Source organism: Magnolia sinica, chromosome 19 (genome assembly GCF_029962835.1).
Source record: "Magnolia sinica isolate HGM2019 chromosome 19, MsV1, whole genome shotgun sequence".
Lineage (NCBI taxonomy): Eukaryota > Viridiplantae > Streptophyta > Magnoliopsida > Magnoliales > Magnoliaceae > Magnolia > Magnolia sinica.
In genome coordinates this window covers 67,314,108-67,330,258 of record NC_080591.1, presented here as the reverse complement: position 1 = coordinate 67,330,258, position 16,151 = coordinate 67,314,108, and the positions used below count along the sequence as shown (strand labels likewise).

The window sequence follows — 16,151 nt, the reverse complement described above, 5'->3', positions numbered from 1 at the left end:
TCAAACACTTTATTACAACATTTGATGCTTTCAATGCAAATAGGTTGGATTCTCAGGTTTGCATTCATAACCAAACAAGCACTTAGGATTTAGGCTTGGGAGACGAGAGAGAGAAAACATGTGGCATTAGTGTTTGGATTTTGCATATTTTTGAGAGAGGGGTAATATCACTATTGTCAAATGAGATTTTGCAACCCAAGCTTGGTTTGTTTTTCCATCCAAATAATAATAATTAATGACAGCTTGTTTTTACTATATTTAGAAAAGAGGTGTTATTTGAGGAAATGCGTAAGGGAGGGTGTTATTCGTCTTAGGGCTAAAAGAGGAGATGCTATAAGTCCAAACCTAAAAAAGAAACGAAGACAGAATTACATTCTCTCCCTTTCCTTTCTCCTGTTAAAGCAAGAAAACCTCTCTCTCTTTCTCCCTCTCTCCCTCTCCCTCTCCACTAGCAGCAGCAGCGGCGGCCATGGATAGCTACTGGAATAGACAACAGCCTCCCAATATTTTGTCAGCGGCACTCCCCAAACGACCTCGCTCCGACTACGGTAAGCTTCCTCTCTGCGCCAAAAACCCTAACCCTAGATTCCAAACGAACACCAATCTAACTCTTCCAGCCTTCTCACTTTCCTCCATTTTTCCATATCTCTGTTTTACTTCATTTTCATTTCATTTTAAAAATAAATAATCTTGTTATTCTACACCCACAGCGTGCGTGTGTGTGTGTTTGTGTACGGATACCACCCCTATAAGCTGTGGTGCTGATCTTTTGTGGGGCCCACTTAGTGCCAATGACATCCAACCCGTCCAACAGCTGTTGCCCTACCATCATGGTCACATGGTCCAAAATTCGGGCCAATAGAACCATCAGATCCCCACACCAAAAACCCATCAATTCAAGTGGTTGTCTGCCTCACCAACACAATGTTGGGCTGCACAAAAAATTCTTGAAGATTTTAATGGGTAAGGATCCTCTCTCCCAACTGTTTCCTGTGTTGTGGTGTGGCCAATCTGAATCTTGGATTAGCTTGATTTTTTTGGGGCCAAACATGGAAAGGCACACCTGACAGTCGGAGCGGATGTTGTTAATAGACCATGTGCAATCGTGGATAGCCCAAAAATTAGCCCAATCCACCAGGATGGGGTCTGCCACTTGAATTTGTAGGTTTGGGGACAGTTTTTTCAATGTCTTTTATGGTGTGGCCCACGTGATGGTTGGATCGGCCTAATTTTGAGGCATCCCATTTTCACGGTGGTGCACACCTGTTCTATGGGTTGAATTTCATACACTCCATGTGGGGCTGTTTTGGAAGGTTTCCACCAATTGCATTTTCCATACACAAATGTACCAGGATCCAGTCATAAATTGCCAATTTTCTCAAGAATCACCTTGATCAGCTGATCCTAACCATCCCATTTAAGGAAGGATCATCCAATTGGCCTTAAGTGTGGATTGGAATCTATGGACATTCCAAATAAGTGATTATACCATCCATGTGTCTAGATGCAACTGGTTGATTCAATCTATTTGGATGAGGCACCACTCTTCTTCTTCTTCTTCCTTTTGTTGTTGTTGTTGTTTTTTTTTTTGTTTGTTTTTTGCTTTTTTTTTTTTATTTTTTAATATATATATATATATATATATATATATATATATATATATATATATATATATATATATATATATATATATAAAGTAAGCATTAAACTGTTACTCATTAGAAACAATGTCTAGTCACCACTCTTGCCATTATAGTATTGGTCCAATACTTCGCCATCTTAAAAACCCAGCACAGTTTCTATTTAGCTCTAGTAATGGTGTGGTTCTTTCAATTTTAAGAATTCAGTTTGAACCTCTATAACATGAATGGCTGGGTCTCTTGCGAACTATCATTTTCAGTTCAATAGGTATGTTTATCTACACTAATTCATCGTCTATGCTGTTGCAAAATTAGATATTTCCCAAGGGATGTTGTGAACCATTCTCAGCTCAGAACACCTGTGGCTGGTGCCATAGTGTGCTTTCCTCATGTTATTCTACTTCCTTTATATCCTCCATGCAATTAGCATGTTTCTTCTCTCCTTTGCTTGGACAGAATATGCTATGACTTGCAAAGCATTTTTGGACCACTGTGCATTCTTCTGCTAAGTCATGCTAGTTCAGTGAAAAATAATAATTTCAATGCCCTCGACTTGTGTAGATCTCCCCCTTGGAGCACCTGCTGGCCATGAACTCCTCAACTATCTGCCACGAGATGAGGATCATTCTAGGCTCCACATTTTAAAAGACACAAACTCCGTTGGAGCATCATATGAACGCTACCTCCAAAATGTAGTATCTTGATTCAACCTTCATCTTTGCTTTCATTTCATGGATTCGTCTATTAGCATTTACTAATACAACTTTTTTTTCCCAGCAATTCTCTTCTTTTGGAACTGGAGGAGCTAGTAGCAACTTTGGTGGAACTGGATTAGGTGGGGGTGTTGGAGGAGGAATGCTGGGTCTTTCCATTGGTGAACCTTTTAGGATGGGTGGTCCTGGAGCTGTTGGCCCAGATATGGTGTCAGATGGTAGAAACATGGGATTTGGTGGTCAGGTCCCTATGGATCCAATGGTTAGGCCTGGTCGTGAAATGCCTCTTCCACCAGATGCTTCAAGCACCTTATTTGTTGAAGGCCTTCCCCCTGATAGCACACAGAGGGAAGTAGCTCGTATCCTTTGAACATGTCAAAAAAAATATTTTTCCTTTGCCGAATGAGAAGTCCTTGTTTGCTTCTTTTGTTCTTTGTACTTGTGAGAATCGGAGGACTATGTCTTCAAGTTTCTTGGCCATTTGTTATCCTTCACCAACGTCAAGATATATTTCGTCCATTTTTGGGGTTCAAAGAAGTGCGTTTGGTGAGCAAAGAACCTAAATATGTAAGTGCGCTGTTAGAGTTCTTTTTTTTTTTTTAAAATAAAAAATAAAATGAATGACATAATTTTATTCACAAGCATTGTTGTCATGTGCGATCGCATATGCGCATATCCATGTGCAGATCGCATATGCGATCTGGCACATATGCGATCGCATATGCATGCATGTGTTACATATGCGAAAATATGCGATGTATGCAATCGCATACAGCATATGCGATCGCATATTGGCCATGGCACATTGAATTTTTATTTTTTTTGGAAAAAAAATAACATTTTGTCTATAAAAAGGCTTCCAAATCTCCTCCATTTGCAATATTCTCACTCCAAAACTCTCTTACTCTATTTTTCTCTTACATTTCTTAATTAAAAGTGGTCTTAATCTCCCTCTCTCTTGTATTTCCTACTTTCAAGTGATCTTAATCTCTCTTACATTCCCTCTCTCTTGGAAGTTGAAAGATCAAGATTCAAGCACTTTTAAGTTTCAAGGAAGATAGCTTGTTGATTTTCTACCATAATAAATAAATAGCTTGTTGATTTTTATTTTATTTTTTTGAAAAGTAACTTGTATTAAGAGAAAGGAAGAAGAAAAATACAGGGGGAAGGGAGCTACTGAGGTAGCAGATCCTATGAAGCGAGAAGAAAAGCTAGATCAACATTAAACCCATCCATATGGGATGCCCATTCAGCAATGAAACACTTAACAAAGGAGCACACTAAGAGAGGGGGCTTCGACTCGTTCTGAAAACAGCGGTTGTTCCTTTTGATCCAAACAGCCCACTAGGTTGCCAAAATCGCCATGTGCCATAACTAGGATAGAGGTTTGCCTAGTCGGACACCATGCCAGGCCTTGAGTAATGTATCCACATCTCTAGGGAAACACCAGTTAATTTTGAAGCAAGATAGAATGGCTACCCAGATAGAGTTGACAAAGGAGCAGTGGATCAGGAGATGATCCACAGTTTCTTCATCGGACATGCAACATAAGCAGACATTAGGGAGGATCATTCCTTTTTTCTTGAGGTTATCAATGGTGAGGATTCGATTCTTTCCAGCCAACCATCCAAACACACGCCGATAGTTAGCGGCCGATAGCTGCTTGAAGAAAGATCTGATCTAGAAAATAGATGATTTATCTAGTCTCCAGATAATGCTGTCCATACGGGCATGTTGGATGCAATTCATAAGTTCCACAAATTCATTAATTTCCCAATCTTCGAGATTTCTCCTGCATTGAATGTTCCAGACTACTCTATCTGCTTGAGTAGAGTAGTTTTCCTCAATGGAACTATTTTTGTTTGTCTCCAACCGAAAAATGTTGGGAAAGTTGTCTTTTAGAGGAGCATTACCTAACCAGGTATCCATCCAGAATCTGATGCAGTCGCCCTTGCCAACTTCAAACCCAATCCTATTGAACATCTCACTGTGCATGCGCCATATACCTTTCCATATAGCAAAAGTCCTGTATAAGGATGATTCTCTGGTCCACCACCCCCCTTATGAAGTTCCATATTTACCTTTGATTATCTTGTTCCACAGGCAATCTTTTTCAGTGCCTAATCACCAAATCCATTTCCCTAAAAGGGCCTGATTCATCACTTTTAGGTCCTTTATACCAACTCCTCCATCTTTAATGTGCTTACGTACCTGTCTCCACTGTATGAGGTTGTATTTCTTTTTCCCATCCTTACCCTGCCATCAAAAGTTGCATCTGAGGGAGTTGATAACCTTGAGGACCTTAGCGGGGCAGCGAAATAGGGACATAAAATAAGTGGGGAGATTAGAGAGCTCTGCATTTATCAAAGTGAGGCGACCTCCAATGGAAAGATACCGGCTTTTCCACCCAGACAGGTGGTTATGAAATCTCTGAATAACCTTATCCCACTGATAGGATTTGGGCAAGCCAACACATAGAGGAAGACCAAGGAAAAAAGTTGGGAAAGATCCGGTGCAACACCCCATTATTTCTGCGAGCGCCTTAACCTCCTGGTTGTCCAAGTTGATTCCATAGATTTTGGACTTAACCATATTCACCTTCAGCCCTGCAATTGCTTCAAAACACCGGATAGCTGTTCGCAAGTTTGCAACAGTTTCAGTCTTTGCTTCCAAAAAAATAAGGATGTCGTCCGCAAATTGCATGTGAGATATTGGATCGAGCACTCCTTTCATTGGGATTCCTCGGAGGATGCCTTCTAGTTGCCCCTTGTGGATCATCGCAGATAAAGCCTCTCCGATAAGGAGAAAAAGCAGGGGAGATAGAGGATCGCCTTGCCTTAGGCCACGAGAGCTTTTGAAGAATCCCTTCAGCAATCCATTCAAAAGGATTGAGAAGTGAGCCGAGCTAATGCATTCCCGAATCCAAGTCCTCCATTTCTCCCCGAATCCCATGCGCTTCATCAGATATAGAAGGAAGTCCCAATCGACGTGGTCATAGGCCTTCTTCATGTCCAAATTGCAAAAGATGTATTTCTTCTTCGATTGATGGACGGTGTCGAGGCATTCATTTGCAATGAGAGCTCCGTCGGTGATCTGTCTCCCCGGAATGAACGCACATTGATTGGGACTGATAATCGAACTTATAACAAGCTGAAGCCTGTTAGTAAGAACCTTAACCAAGATCTTGTACAGGCTGCCAATGAGGCTTATAGGTTTGAACTCCCTAAACTCTGAGGCTCCCGGGAACTTGGGAATCAATGAAATAAAAGTCGCCCCAATATTTTTGGAAAGTCTTCCTCTGTCATGGAATTCATTGATAAAACCCATCACGTCGTCCTGAATAAGATCCCAGAATACTTGAGAGAAGAGAATTAGATAACCATCTGGGCCGGGAGCCTTGTTTCCATTTAGAGCCATCACTGCCTTCTTAACTTCATCCAGGGAGAAGAGCATCTCCAGGGAAGTAGCAGCTTCATCACTGATACGATGGAATGAGAGATTGTCCAACCGGGGCCTGGTCTAACCTTCATTTCAAAGAAGCCTTTGAAAATAGGATATTGCTTCGCTGCTGATCGCCTCTTTAGCTTCAATCCTATTTTCGTTTATAGTAATGCTGCTACTGCGATTGGCCTTCGCATGCATGCTGGCTGAGCAGTGAAAGTACCTGGTATTCCTATCTCCTTCCTTTATCCATTTAGCCCGGGCTTTTTGCTTCCACGAGATCTCGTCTTGAATAATTTTTCCTGAGAGGGACTGAATGAGCTGTATTCGTTTTGCTAGAATCTCTTTGGACATAGAGTAGAGTTGCATTCAGCGAGAGCGTCGATTTGCTGAATTTGTAATAAGATGGATTCCGTCTCCTCTTCCGATCTTCGATGTTCCTCCCTAGACCACTGTCTCAGTTTTTCTTTCAGACTCTTTAGCTTGGAACAGAGGACATGTCCTGCGAAACCATGAGATTGGGAAGCCTTCCACCAATCAACCATCATTGATTTGAAACCTGCAGCATGTAGCCAAGAAATATCAAAACGAAAAGGCTTAGGACCCCAGTCTACCTCCTCAGCAGCCAAGCAAATGGGCCAATGGTCTGAAGTAGTCCTAGGAAGGACGGACTGAGAGGAGGAAGAGAGGAGGACAAGCCATTCCGGGGAGACAATAAAATGGTCCAGTTTGGACAAAATCGGGTCAAGTCTCCCATTCGTCCAGGTGAAACGAGAACCAGATAAAGGGAGATCGATGAGCCTCCATATGAGGTTTCAATTTGCTCCTCGAAGATTTTTCTCCTGTGAACCTGATGGTGTTGAAGTCTCCAGCAAAACATATTGGCCCCAAAAGCTCTAACAGTCTGCTGATATCTCTTTCCAGAAATCATCACGTAAATCGTTGCTGGTCGGCCCATAAACTGAACAAATGAGAAAATCCGCAGCAAGAACATTGCTTCTCAGGGTAACCGTGACTGAGAAGTTACCCATTGAGTTGTTCAGGAGAGTGCAGAAAGCCGACTTCCAAGCGATTAGAATTCCCCCAGAGGTGCCCGAAGCTTCTTTTGCCACCCATTGAGCGTTTGAGGCCTTCCAGAGCGATCTCATTAGACGATCATCGAACATAGTCACTTTTGTTTCCTGGAGACAAATAATGTGGGGGTTGTATCTGCTACAACAGTTCTTTATAAGACTTTTTTTTTGCTTGGACCCCACCCCTCGAACATTCCACAAGATGATCTTCATGAGAGAACAACACTTCCCCGAATACCCTTGGCTCCATCTTCGACCGAAGTTGATCTGCAGTTAGTGAAGGGATGACCTTTCGCTTCACGTTCCCCTTTCTTCCTGTCCTTGGGGACCATTTGTGGGGGGTTCTATTTGGGTCCAACGGTCTGCTGCTATTCTCCACGCATTGGAAAAGAGCGAGGAAATCCTCCGGACAATCGCCGAATGAAAGACCGAACAATCTCCCAATATGTCCCATTGCATCACGGATCCATTTCTTCCTCTAGATTTTCTTGCTCAGAGAGGTCCTTAACTCTTCCTCTATCAGTCTGACTTCAGGTTTTCCATTTTTGATCTGTAGGGGTTCCGCGATGATAATCTCTGTACCTGGGGAGTCTTGAAACAGAGAAAGGAGGTTACACTCGGAACCCTTGAAAGATTGAGATAGAATATCAGATTTGGAAGAGTCTGGGGATGATGGGGAATGTGAGTTGGAGGACGTATCTTCATCCCGGAGCGGGTCTTCGGAAGGAACGTCGAAGGGGATCAGCTGCAAGTGCAGATTCATGTCTTCTTGGTAGGCGATACCGTAAGAGCGTTTGAAACTCGCGTCGGGCTGGTCAGCAGAAATTCGAACGTGCGAAGAGAGATAGGGAGCCGAGGAAGTAGGGTAGATGCGACCAGTGCCAGGTGTTCGGTTGAGATCAAGATGGGTAGGAACGGGGTCGTCCGGGACCATCGGAACGAGACCCGAAGTAGTAGACTCGTGATCCGAACAAGGTTTCACCCTCAACACACCCACCGAACTAGAATCAGAGCCGGCTGAAAAGGAAGGCTTGGAACCGAGGCATGGGGATGGTAGAGAGTTAATCGCGGGGATCTCGACACGTGAGGTCGCCAGCTCAAAGCAAATAGGACGTGTTGAGATCTCCTTGTTCGGAGTAGAATCGGGAGATCGAAAAGCAACATCGGGTGCGCCACGTGTAGTTCTCACCTCGGGATGGTTGAGGCGAGCAAATCGAGGTCGGGCCGTCGCCGACTTATCGCCACGTGGGATTCTCAAGATGGGCGAACTGAGGAGGTGGGTGTCTCGAGATCGGGATGCGGATGGATTTTCGGCACGTGGCGAGCACTCTGGCATTGACGAGGCACGTGGCGAGCGGTCTGGCATCGACGAGGCAGAGCAATTAAGGCGACCACCTACCGCGCTGAAATCTTTCGGTGCTCCACGGGTGCATGGGAGGCAGATAACGTCTTCTTCCCCACCATGGCCATAGCTTGGAACCAGCGGTTGCGGATGCATTCTGCTCCGCCACAAATCACCCCAGCGAGGCAGGGGGGAATTGGGTCCTTCCCTTTGGACTGGGATATCGTTCGTTCTACCACCGGGATAGCGATGGATGATGGAAGGGGCGTTCCCTTTCTTCTGTTGACACGTACTCTTATGACACCCATCTCCACCCCTCGCTTTGTTTTCAAATCCAACTCGACGAAGGAACCCAGGCACGAAGCAACAGCACAGAAGAAATCTTTGTTCCATAATTCGAGTGGAACACCCCAGATAAGGGCCCATATGTCCTCGTCACCGAAAGCAGAAAACTCATTCCAGGATATAACACCCGTAACGGGTCCTTCCCTGTGGATTGCTCCCGCAACGATCAGAGCCTCCAAATTAACTCCCGGGTCGGCTTTAACCCAAATTTCGTTGTAACCTATGGGATGCAGAGTAAACGATCTGGCACGGATGGTTGTGCATTCATCGATCCAGTCGTAGATTTGAGAGATGGTGGCATCCTCACGAGCAAGGATCACCACAGATTCCTTTAGCGCGTCCTTAGCTTTGAGTATGTCATCGGATCTGATACGGATGGAATGGGGGAAGTTTAATCCTTTTATGGGTAGACAGGTCTTCCTGCTTACAACCGCATCGGTTGGGGGAGATGTGTGCCCGAGTTGTCGAGTGGCACGGGAAGGATTTACCAGTGCATCTCGGTCAGCGGTAGAGGTGGAGGGAGCTTTGGAGGGATCGGTTGTTCGAGTCTTGAGATTTGGACGGGGTTCTGGACTCGTTCTCTTTAGGTTTCTTTCCGGCCCATACCTTGCTCGTTGTACGAGGAGCTTCTCCCCTCTGAAACTTTGGCCATGTAACATAGCGACAGCTCTTGAAAGCTCGTCCTCAGAACTCATCCTAATGAGTGTGAAACCCCTGTATTGGCCATTGCTTTGGATCTTGGCATAATCACGTCCATAACTGCCCCAGCCCTCTCGAAAACTCTTTCCAGATTCAGGGGTACCCATCCAGACGGGTATCCTTTCACGAAAAGGGTTGGAAGGTTGTCGTATTTGGATCTTCTTGATATTCGATCCGGTGTTTTCCTTCTCACCTTGGTCTAGTCATCAACAATGTCATCAATAGCTTGTTGATTTTGTTGTTACTTCTTGTTAACTATATTGTTCAATGTGGATGACTTGATGTTTAATTCATTGTTTAATTGATTTTATCTCTCTCAAATGTATTTTAAATATGTAAAATTAGTTATCTATTAACTTAGAAAAGTTCTCCTCAGTTTCTTATAATTTTTTTTTACAATTTTTTGAAAATTTCCCTTATATATATATTTCAAAAAAAAAAAATTAAAAATAAAAAAAAAGAGAGTATGCGATCGCATATGCGATTCAACAACAATGTTCACAAGAGAGAAAAAAAGAAAGACAGAGAGGCCAAAACAGCATTGAGAAGATGGCTTCAGCTTTGTGACCCCATCCTTAGGAAGTGAGTCATTACCAGATTTATTAAAAGAAGCCCGAAAGCAAAAAATACAAAAGGCATGAGTCCGTGACATATGATTAAACAAATGTTTAATCCCTGACTTATGGCACGAATATCTTTGAAGACTGAAGATCACCAATATAAATGCATTCTACACATTAGTACAGGTGTCAATCTTTGGCAGGCCAACTTCCTAGGCTTAGCCAGCTCATTTGAGGCCCCTTCAATAACTCTCTTAGAATAGCCTTTGATTGTAGTACTTCTAAAAAATTAGCAAGTGAAGATTCTAAGACCTTCCTGGGAGCACATGCCTTCACTCCATTGGAATCACCCAAACCAACCAGCCCGAAGACGTGCGTGTGAATCACACCCTTATCATCTCTAATTAAAACCCCAATGTTGATGTTGGAAGGGTGGCTTTCCTAGGAAAGAGTCGTCAAAATTGGGGTACCATTCCCTGGTGGCGGGCACAGTTCCAACGCTCGACTTTCTCCTGGTGAAATGATTGACCAATGATTATTATCATTATTGTTTCTTTTGGTTGGCTACAAAAATTTTATTCAAAGGACAAAGAGGACCATCATAAGAGGGGTGACATGTGACCAACAGTGAGTGACCCTCTCGTCAGTTCCACACAACTGAGTCTATTGGCCACAACATTTGCTTCCTTCACAGCCATAGAATCCCAACTAGACACTGAGGGCCTGTTTGATGTCTATTTTACAACGTAAATACATTGTAAATAGTCATCATTGTTTACACTGCTATTTCCTTCTCTTATCCCAAAGTTGACATTGACAGGTTAAAAGTTGTGGTGCAAAACAGAGGCAGGAAAAAATTTGGGGCGCAGAAACTGTGGGGTCCACCATGATGTATAGATCATATCCATGCCATCCATCCATTCCGCCAGCTCATCTTAGGGCATGATCCCAAAAATGAGGCAGATCTAATGATCAAGTGAACCACACCAGATTAAAAAGTGGAAATTGAACTCTTGCCGTTAATAATTGCTTGCGGCCCACAGAAATTTTGGATCAAGCTGATTTTTTTTTTTTTTTTTTTGTTTTCCATTTATACATGTTTGTATAATCTTATGAATAGGTTGAATGACAAATAAACATTATTGTGGGCCCTAGAAAGGCATTAACTGTCAACGGTTGAGGTCTGTTTTAACTATTGTTTCATGTGTTGTATAGCTATTGTTTCATGTGTTGTGGTCCATTTGAGTTGTAGATTTGGCTCATTTTTTTTGACGTATGCCCTAAAATGGGCTTGTGGAGTGGATGGGTGGCATGAATATAGCATATTCATCATGGTGGGCCCCACATTTTTCTGTGTGTACAAATACATGAAAATCAATTAAACTTATCACAATTTTTGAGGCAGTAATTTCTCAAAAAAAAAAAAAAAAAAACCAAACAAACAAACAAACAAACTATTGTAAAAGGTAATAATGACCCATTTACATTGCATTTACGGGTAATTAGGAAAATCAAACAGGTCCTAAGAGATTTAACTTTCTGAATTCAAGAGGCTAGACATGAAGGCTCCGAGCAATCCCCAAAAATGCACTGAAAGTTAAGATGAGGGCTTCCTTCAATAATTAGCTTCCCAGAGCTTAGTTGCACGAACCGTCTATCCAGTTGCTGCTCCCACTTCGAGTCATGCTCGCACTCCTTGGCTATTTATACCTGCTAACATTTCAGAATGCTTTCCTGCTCCCGCTTCCTAATCCCCCATTGCTTCTCCTCACACAGTGCAGCCAATCTTTCTGCACAGATGGCTTTGCCGAGAAGGGGTTATACCCCCATGGGCTTGAAAAAAAACCACCGATATTTGTCCCTGACAATGGCCCATTTAGCGACAGAGAACTTGGTTCTCTAGAAAAGCATGTCAATGGGAATAGCCTAGTCCTTGAAATTCTCTCCTAAAAGGACTAAAGGTGAACTCCCATTTCTTCAGTCTTTCTACACATAAAACACAATAGGCATGCAATTCGAACCTTTATTCGGATCAAATGTCCATGCCCACTGCCGTCCATTCACATCCACTCTTGGAGGAGCACCTTTGACCAAACAATGGCGAGTGTGTCACTGGCTACATGCCATTATTCATGCAAACCTGTTGGCTGATCTGTGTGGCTGGCGTTTAGCTCTAGTCATGTTTATCTTTTTTGCACATTATTCCTTGATCCGAATTTCATTTTGGCTCTGGTTGTAACACTTTCCTTTAAACTATCATGCAGCAAGGTGGAGATCGTCTGGTCCTTTGTTTTGTGGACTTCACAACTGCAGGCTGTGCAGCAACTGCATTGGGTGCCTTGCAAGGTGAGTGGTGATGCTTTGCCTCATGTGTTTTCTACTTCTGTTGTGGGTTTTGTAGTGCTAAAAACTGCAGGAGTTGTACCATTCTACCATAGCATCGCATATCATTTACGTGCTCACACCCAATGCAGACATGGCATGCACGTATTTCAATCCAAGCAATCCAAATCATTGTCGCCACTTGCCACCACAGATGGTGTAAAATTATAATATAAAAAAAAAGAGGAAAGAAAACACTCATAAGACAAACCTAACCATCTGATTAGTGGACATTCACTAAATTTTAACTGTTGAGTATATATTTTAACCATCTGTATTCTGGCCCTGAAGCAGATGATTAGGATAGTTCGGTTAAGTGTGACTTTTCAGGTTAGGCAGCATCTGCAGTGTAGACAACTGTCTGGGAAGCTTGGTTGAGGTGCATGCACACTTTGCAGCGGGTGGGCATGCCTCTTTGTGATATGCCACACAAAAGTGCTATAATTCATCTTTGAGTATTTAATTAGGACTCTCTTAGCATCTCTAACAGCCACGTTATGGGACACCAATTGGCGAAAACCTGTGTAACTTGAATGCAGATAATGTCTCAGTGTTGGGCATGGACACTAGGCATCAGACATGTAGAACCTTAAAACCAAAACACAGTTGTGCATATTGTTCACAACCCCAAGTGTAGGGTCGCGATGTAGTAATAATCTCGATAAGACCGGGGTCAAATCCACAGGGATTAATCTCATGTGTATTCTGAAAGTAACTAGAAGTAGAACTAGAAGAAGATCTAAATCTAATTCAAGAATATAAGGAAGTAATTGTGAGTAATTTAATAGAAACTTGTAAATTCAAAGGTAGGAACTAGGGTGCCAAGGATCCACTTGTAGCTATTAGGATGTTTCCTTATTTGATTCAAGGAATGCAATTGGAATTGGAGTCCTATCCTATCCAATTGGAAAGAAGAGATTGTCAGATCTCTGAATTTCTCATGTATCTAATTATCAATAGATGAGAGTTGTGAGGATTGGAAGTGATTCCATCACCTAGCCATGCCCAGGAGACGATGGCAAACAATAGGATATACCAATTCCACAATCAATCATAAGAGAATTATGAAGATTAGAAGGGATTCAATCACCCAACCATGCCCAAGGGACGATGGTGAACGACGGGATTTCCTAATTTCACAATCTCAAAGCAGGAAAAGAAGATACTCAAAGCTATTGCAGATCTATCGTAATTTGAGTCACAACAAACCGTTAACAACTGAAAGTATTCCTTAAATATCAAATTAGAATCAAAGAGGTTCAACAAGAACAAGAATCAAACAAGAAAAACATCCCAATCATGTTACATGCTTCACCCCTTAGCCCTAGCTAAGGGATTTAGCCAACCATAGACATGATTGGATTCAAAACCCTAGAAGAAAACAGTAAAAACTAAGAAGAAGAGAAGAAGAAACTCTTGGATGACGGCTCCACCCCTTTGCTCTGCTCTTCCAAACCCTAGATATCTCAAAAAGTCCGTAGGAAACCCATATTTATAGCCTATTCTGCGTAAAATCGCAAAACCGCCTCAATTTACGCAGTCCGCGCAACTCTGCGTAACGCATTCGATGACATCAAACCACCTTCAATATCATCGAACACAAGTTGAATTTCGGAATTCGCGCCTTTACGCACTGCGTAACTTTTCTGCACTGCATAAGTTCTTGTGTCATCGAACCTTCCTTCGATGTCATCGAGAAGTCCTTCGATGCCATCGAAGGGTCTTCGATCCATCGAGAATGTGTACAAAACAGTCCAGCAAGTTCTTCAATTTCTTCTATAAATTCGATGCCATCGAACAGCCTTCGATGTCATCAAGCATCTTCTTCGAGTCATCGAACATGGCTTCGATTTATCGAGAATTGCATCCAATATGTCCAGCAACCAACTTTATTTTCTTATAGAAATTTGATGTCATCGAACAGTGGTCGATGACACAAATTGTGAAGTGAATTTCAGCGCTTTGTTCTTTCGACTTCCTTATCCACTTGGTTTTCTTGGATCTTAGGGTTTTGAAATCTTCAATCTTGGTCTCCGAAGATCCATTCTTTGCTTTAGTGTTTCTTGAGCCTTAAATTTATGCTTTTAGCATTCTTTTCAGTCTAAGCTCTTAAACTCACCTTGCAACACAAACATGTATAAAATATACCATTAAGCCTTATCGTGTTCATAAAACCAAGATATAAATGAGGAAAAATATACAATATTTGAGTCTCAACATATATATATATATATAAAGTGATATTACAATATGTATTATTATATAAATTTTGATTCATAAATACGGAAGGTATAGCAAATTGTAGCTGCATGACGAGAGACATGTTGAAATTATATAATAATATATGAATAATTTGCCAAAATACAAGAATATAAATATAAATCGAGGTTCTTTCCTGAAGTTATGGCCCTAGGTAGAGTGGAATCCATCAATTCTACATTGCGAGTATCACCAAAAGCTGGACTAAGAAATCTCCTTTTCTTTTCACCTCCAACAAAACTCCCAAATGGGATAAGTGCAAAAGTGAAGGAAACGCCTTTTTCACTTCCAAAATAAACATGTCAGAGGAAAAAAAAAACTCCTGACTTGGGTTAGGTGCCTAGCCCTCATCTTATGTTTAATAAGTGATGTCCCGAATTACGTAAAAGACACTTGGAACCAAGGGAAAAAGAAGAAAATCAAAGGAAAGAAAATTAATAAAAGAAATAAGAGAATAATAAGAGAAGGCCCACAGTCTAGCGAGAGGGCCCATAGTCCAAAATTATATACACTCCCCCCAAAGTTGAGGCATAAATATCAATCATGCCCAGCTTGTTAAGAATACATCATTCAACTGCAACAGTAAAAGCCTTAGTGAAGATATCTACAAATTGAACAGTATATGGAACAAAAGGAAGTAGAAATAATGCCAATAGCAACTTCTTTCATGAATAAAGTTAAGTTATAGCCCTTGATAGGGTGGAATGGCGGAATAGGATTCATATAGCCGACCCCATTTAATTGGGATAAGGCTTAGATAATAGACGATGATGTTCTTTCCAAATATCCATGTTGGCATTTGTCCGTAAGAAGTTAACATTTAATTCTTCTTTTATCAATTATCTAATCAGGAAGTTCTGTATCTCAAATATTAAATCGCTTGGGACTTGGAATGAAATAAATTCACATGTATGAGGTTCCAATATATGTGGAACCAATGACGGTATTCTATACAATTCAAATTAATCTTTAAGCTTGAGTTTGGTTATTTGCACAGGTTATAAAGTGGACGAACATGATCCGGACTCGTCCATTTTGCGGCTGCAGTATGCTCGTTACCCGAGTCCAAGGTCAGGCCCTCCAAGGTCCGGTCCACCAAGGTCAGGTCCTCGTAGCAAGCGATAGATGGGTGCCCTGTTCTCTCCTTGGATACAGATGTTGCCAGTCTTTGGGAATATTTTTTGTGTTGTAGCACATTGACACTGCAAGTTTTAGTTGCTCAGGTAGCATCACAGAATACTTCTGAGCTGGAAAGGCGAGTGGAAGTGTTTCTCTTCCAATCATGTGATCTAATGAGTAGTTTGATCTGAACTAAAAAACTTGTACATCAGTTTTGAATCCTACACCACATCGCATCTCAAATGTAGAAGCTTGTCTACTACAAGCTGAAAACAATTTCTCACTTATTTGATGTTATATTACAGTATTTGCATCCTTTAACATGTAGCCTCATTGTGCATGAGATACATCTTATGCGTGTGAACCACACACTGATCCAAACCACCTCAACTAAGTGCATGAACCAATGTGTTGAAACCTGGACTGGACTGGACTGGACTGGATGACTGGAATAGTGCTGATGAGAACTTGGGAGTTTGTCAGGTCAGCTACCTGACCCATGGCTCCCCTTGCAGTGCGGGGATTTTTGCTTACATTTCCAAAATCTTCGGCCTCGTATCTCCAGTTGGTGGCTTTCA

At 42.0% G+C, this 16,151-nt stretch overlaps 1 protein-coding gene across 1 annotated transcript; it reads left to right on the top strand.

Annotated features, from left to right (window-relative positions):
- Positions 1-342: 342 nt before the first annotated feature.
- On the top strand, positions 343-15,880 carry LOC131234771 (RNA-binding protein 1-like). The gene is made up of 6 exons (XM_058231722.1): positions 343-548; positions 2,202-2,332; positions 2,418-2,712; positions 2,859-2,920; positions 12,078-12,159; positions 15,452-15,880. Exons 1-6 carry the CDS (start codon positions 470-472, stop codon positions 15,577-15,579), a joined length of 777 nt encoding a protein of 258 aa, XP_058087705.1. The 5' UTR covers positions 343-469; the 3' UTR covers positions 15,580-15,880.
- The last annotated feature ends 271 nt before the right edge of the window (positions 15,881-16,151 follow it).

Bases quoted from the DNA above. Each gene is read 5' to 3' on its own strand.
- LOC131234771 (XM_058231722.1), top strand. From the start codon at position 470: ATGGATAGCTACTGGAATAGACAACAGCCTCCCAATATTTTGTCAGCG. The intron at 2,333-2,417 runs GTAGTATCTTGA...TTTTTTTCCCAG, and splicing joins ATGAACGCTACCTCCAAAAT to CAATTCTCTTCTTTTGGAAC. The intron at 2,921-12,077 runs GTAAGTGCGCTG...ACTATCATGCAG, and splicing joins TGAGCAAAGAACCTAAATAT to CAAGGTGGAGATCGTCTGGT.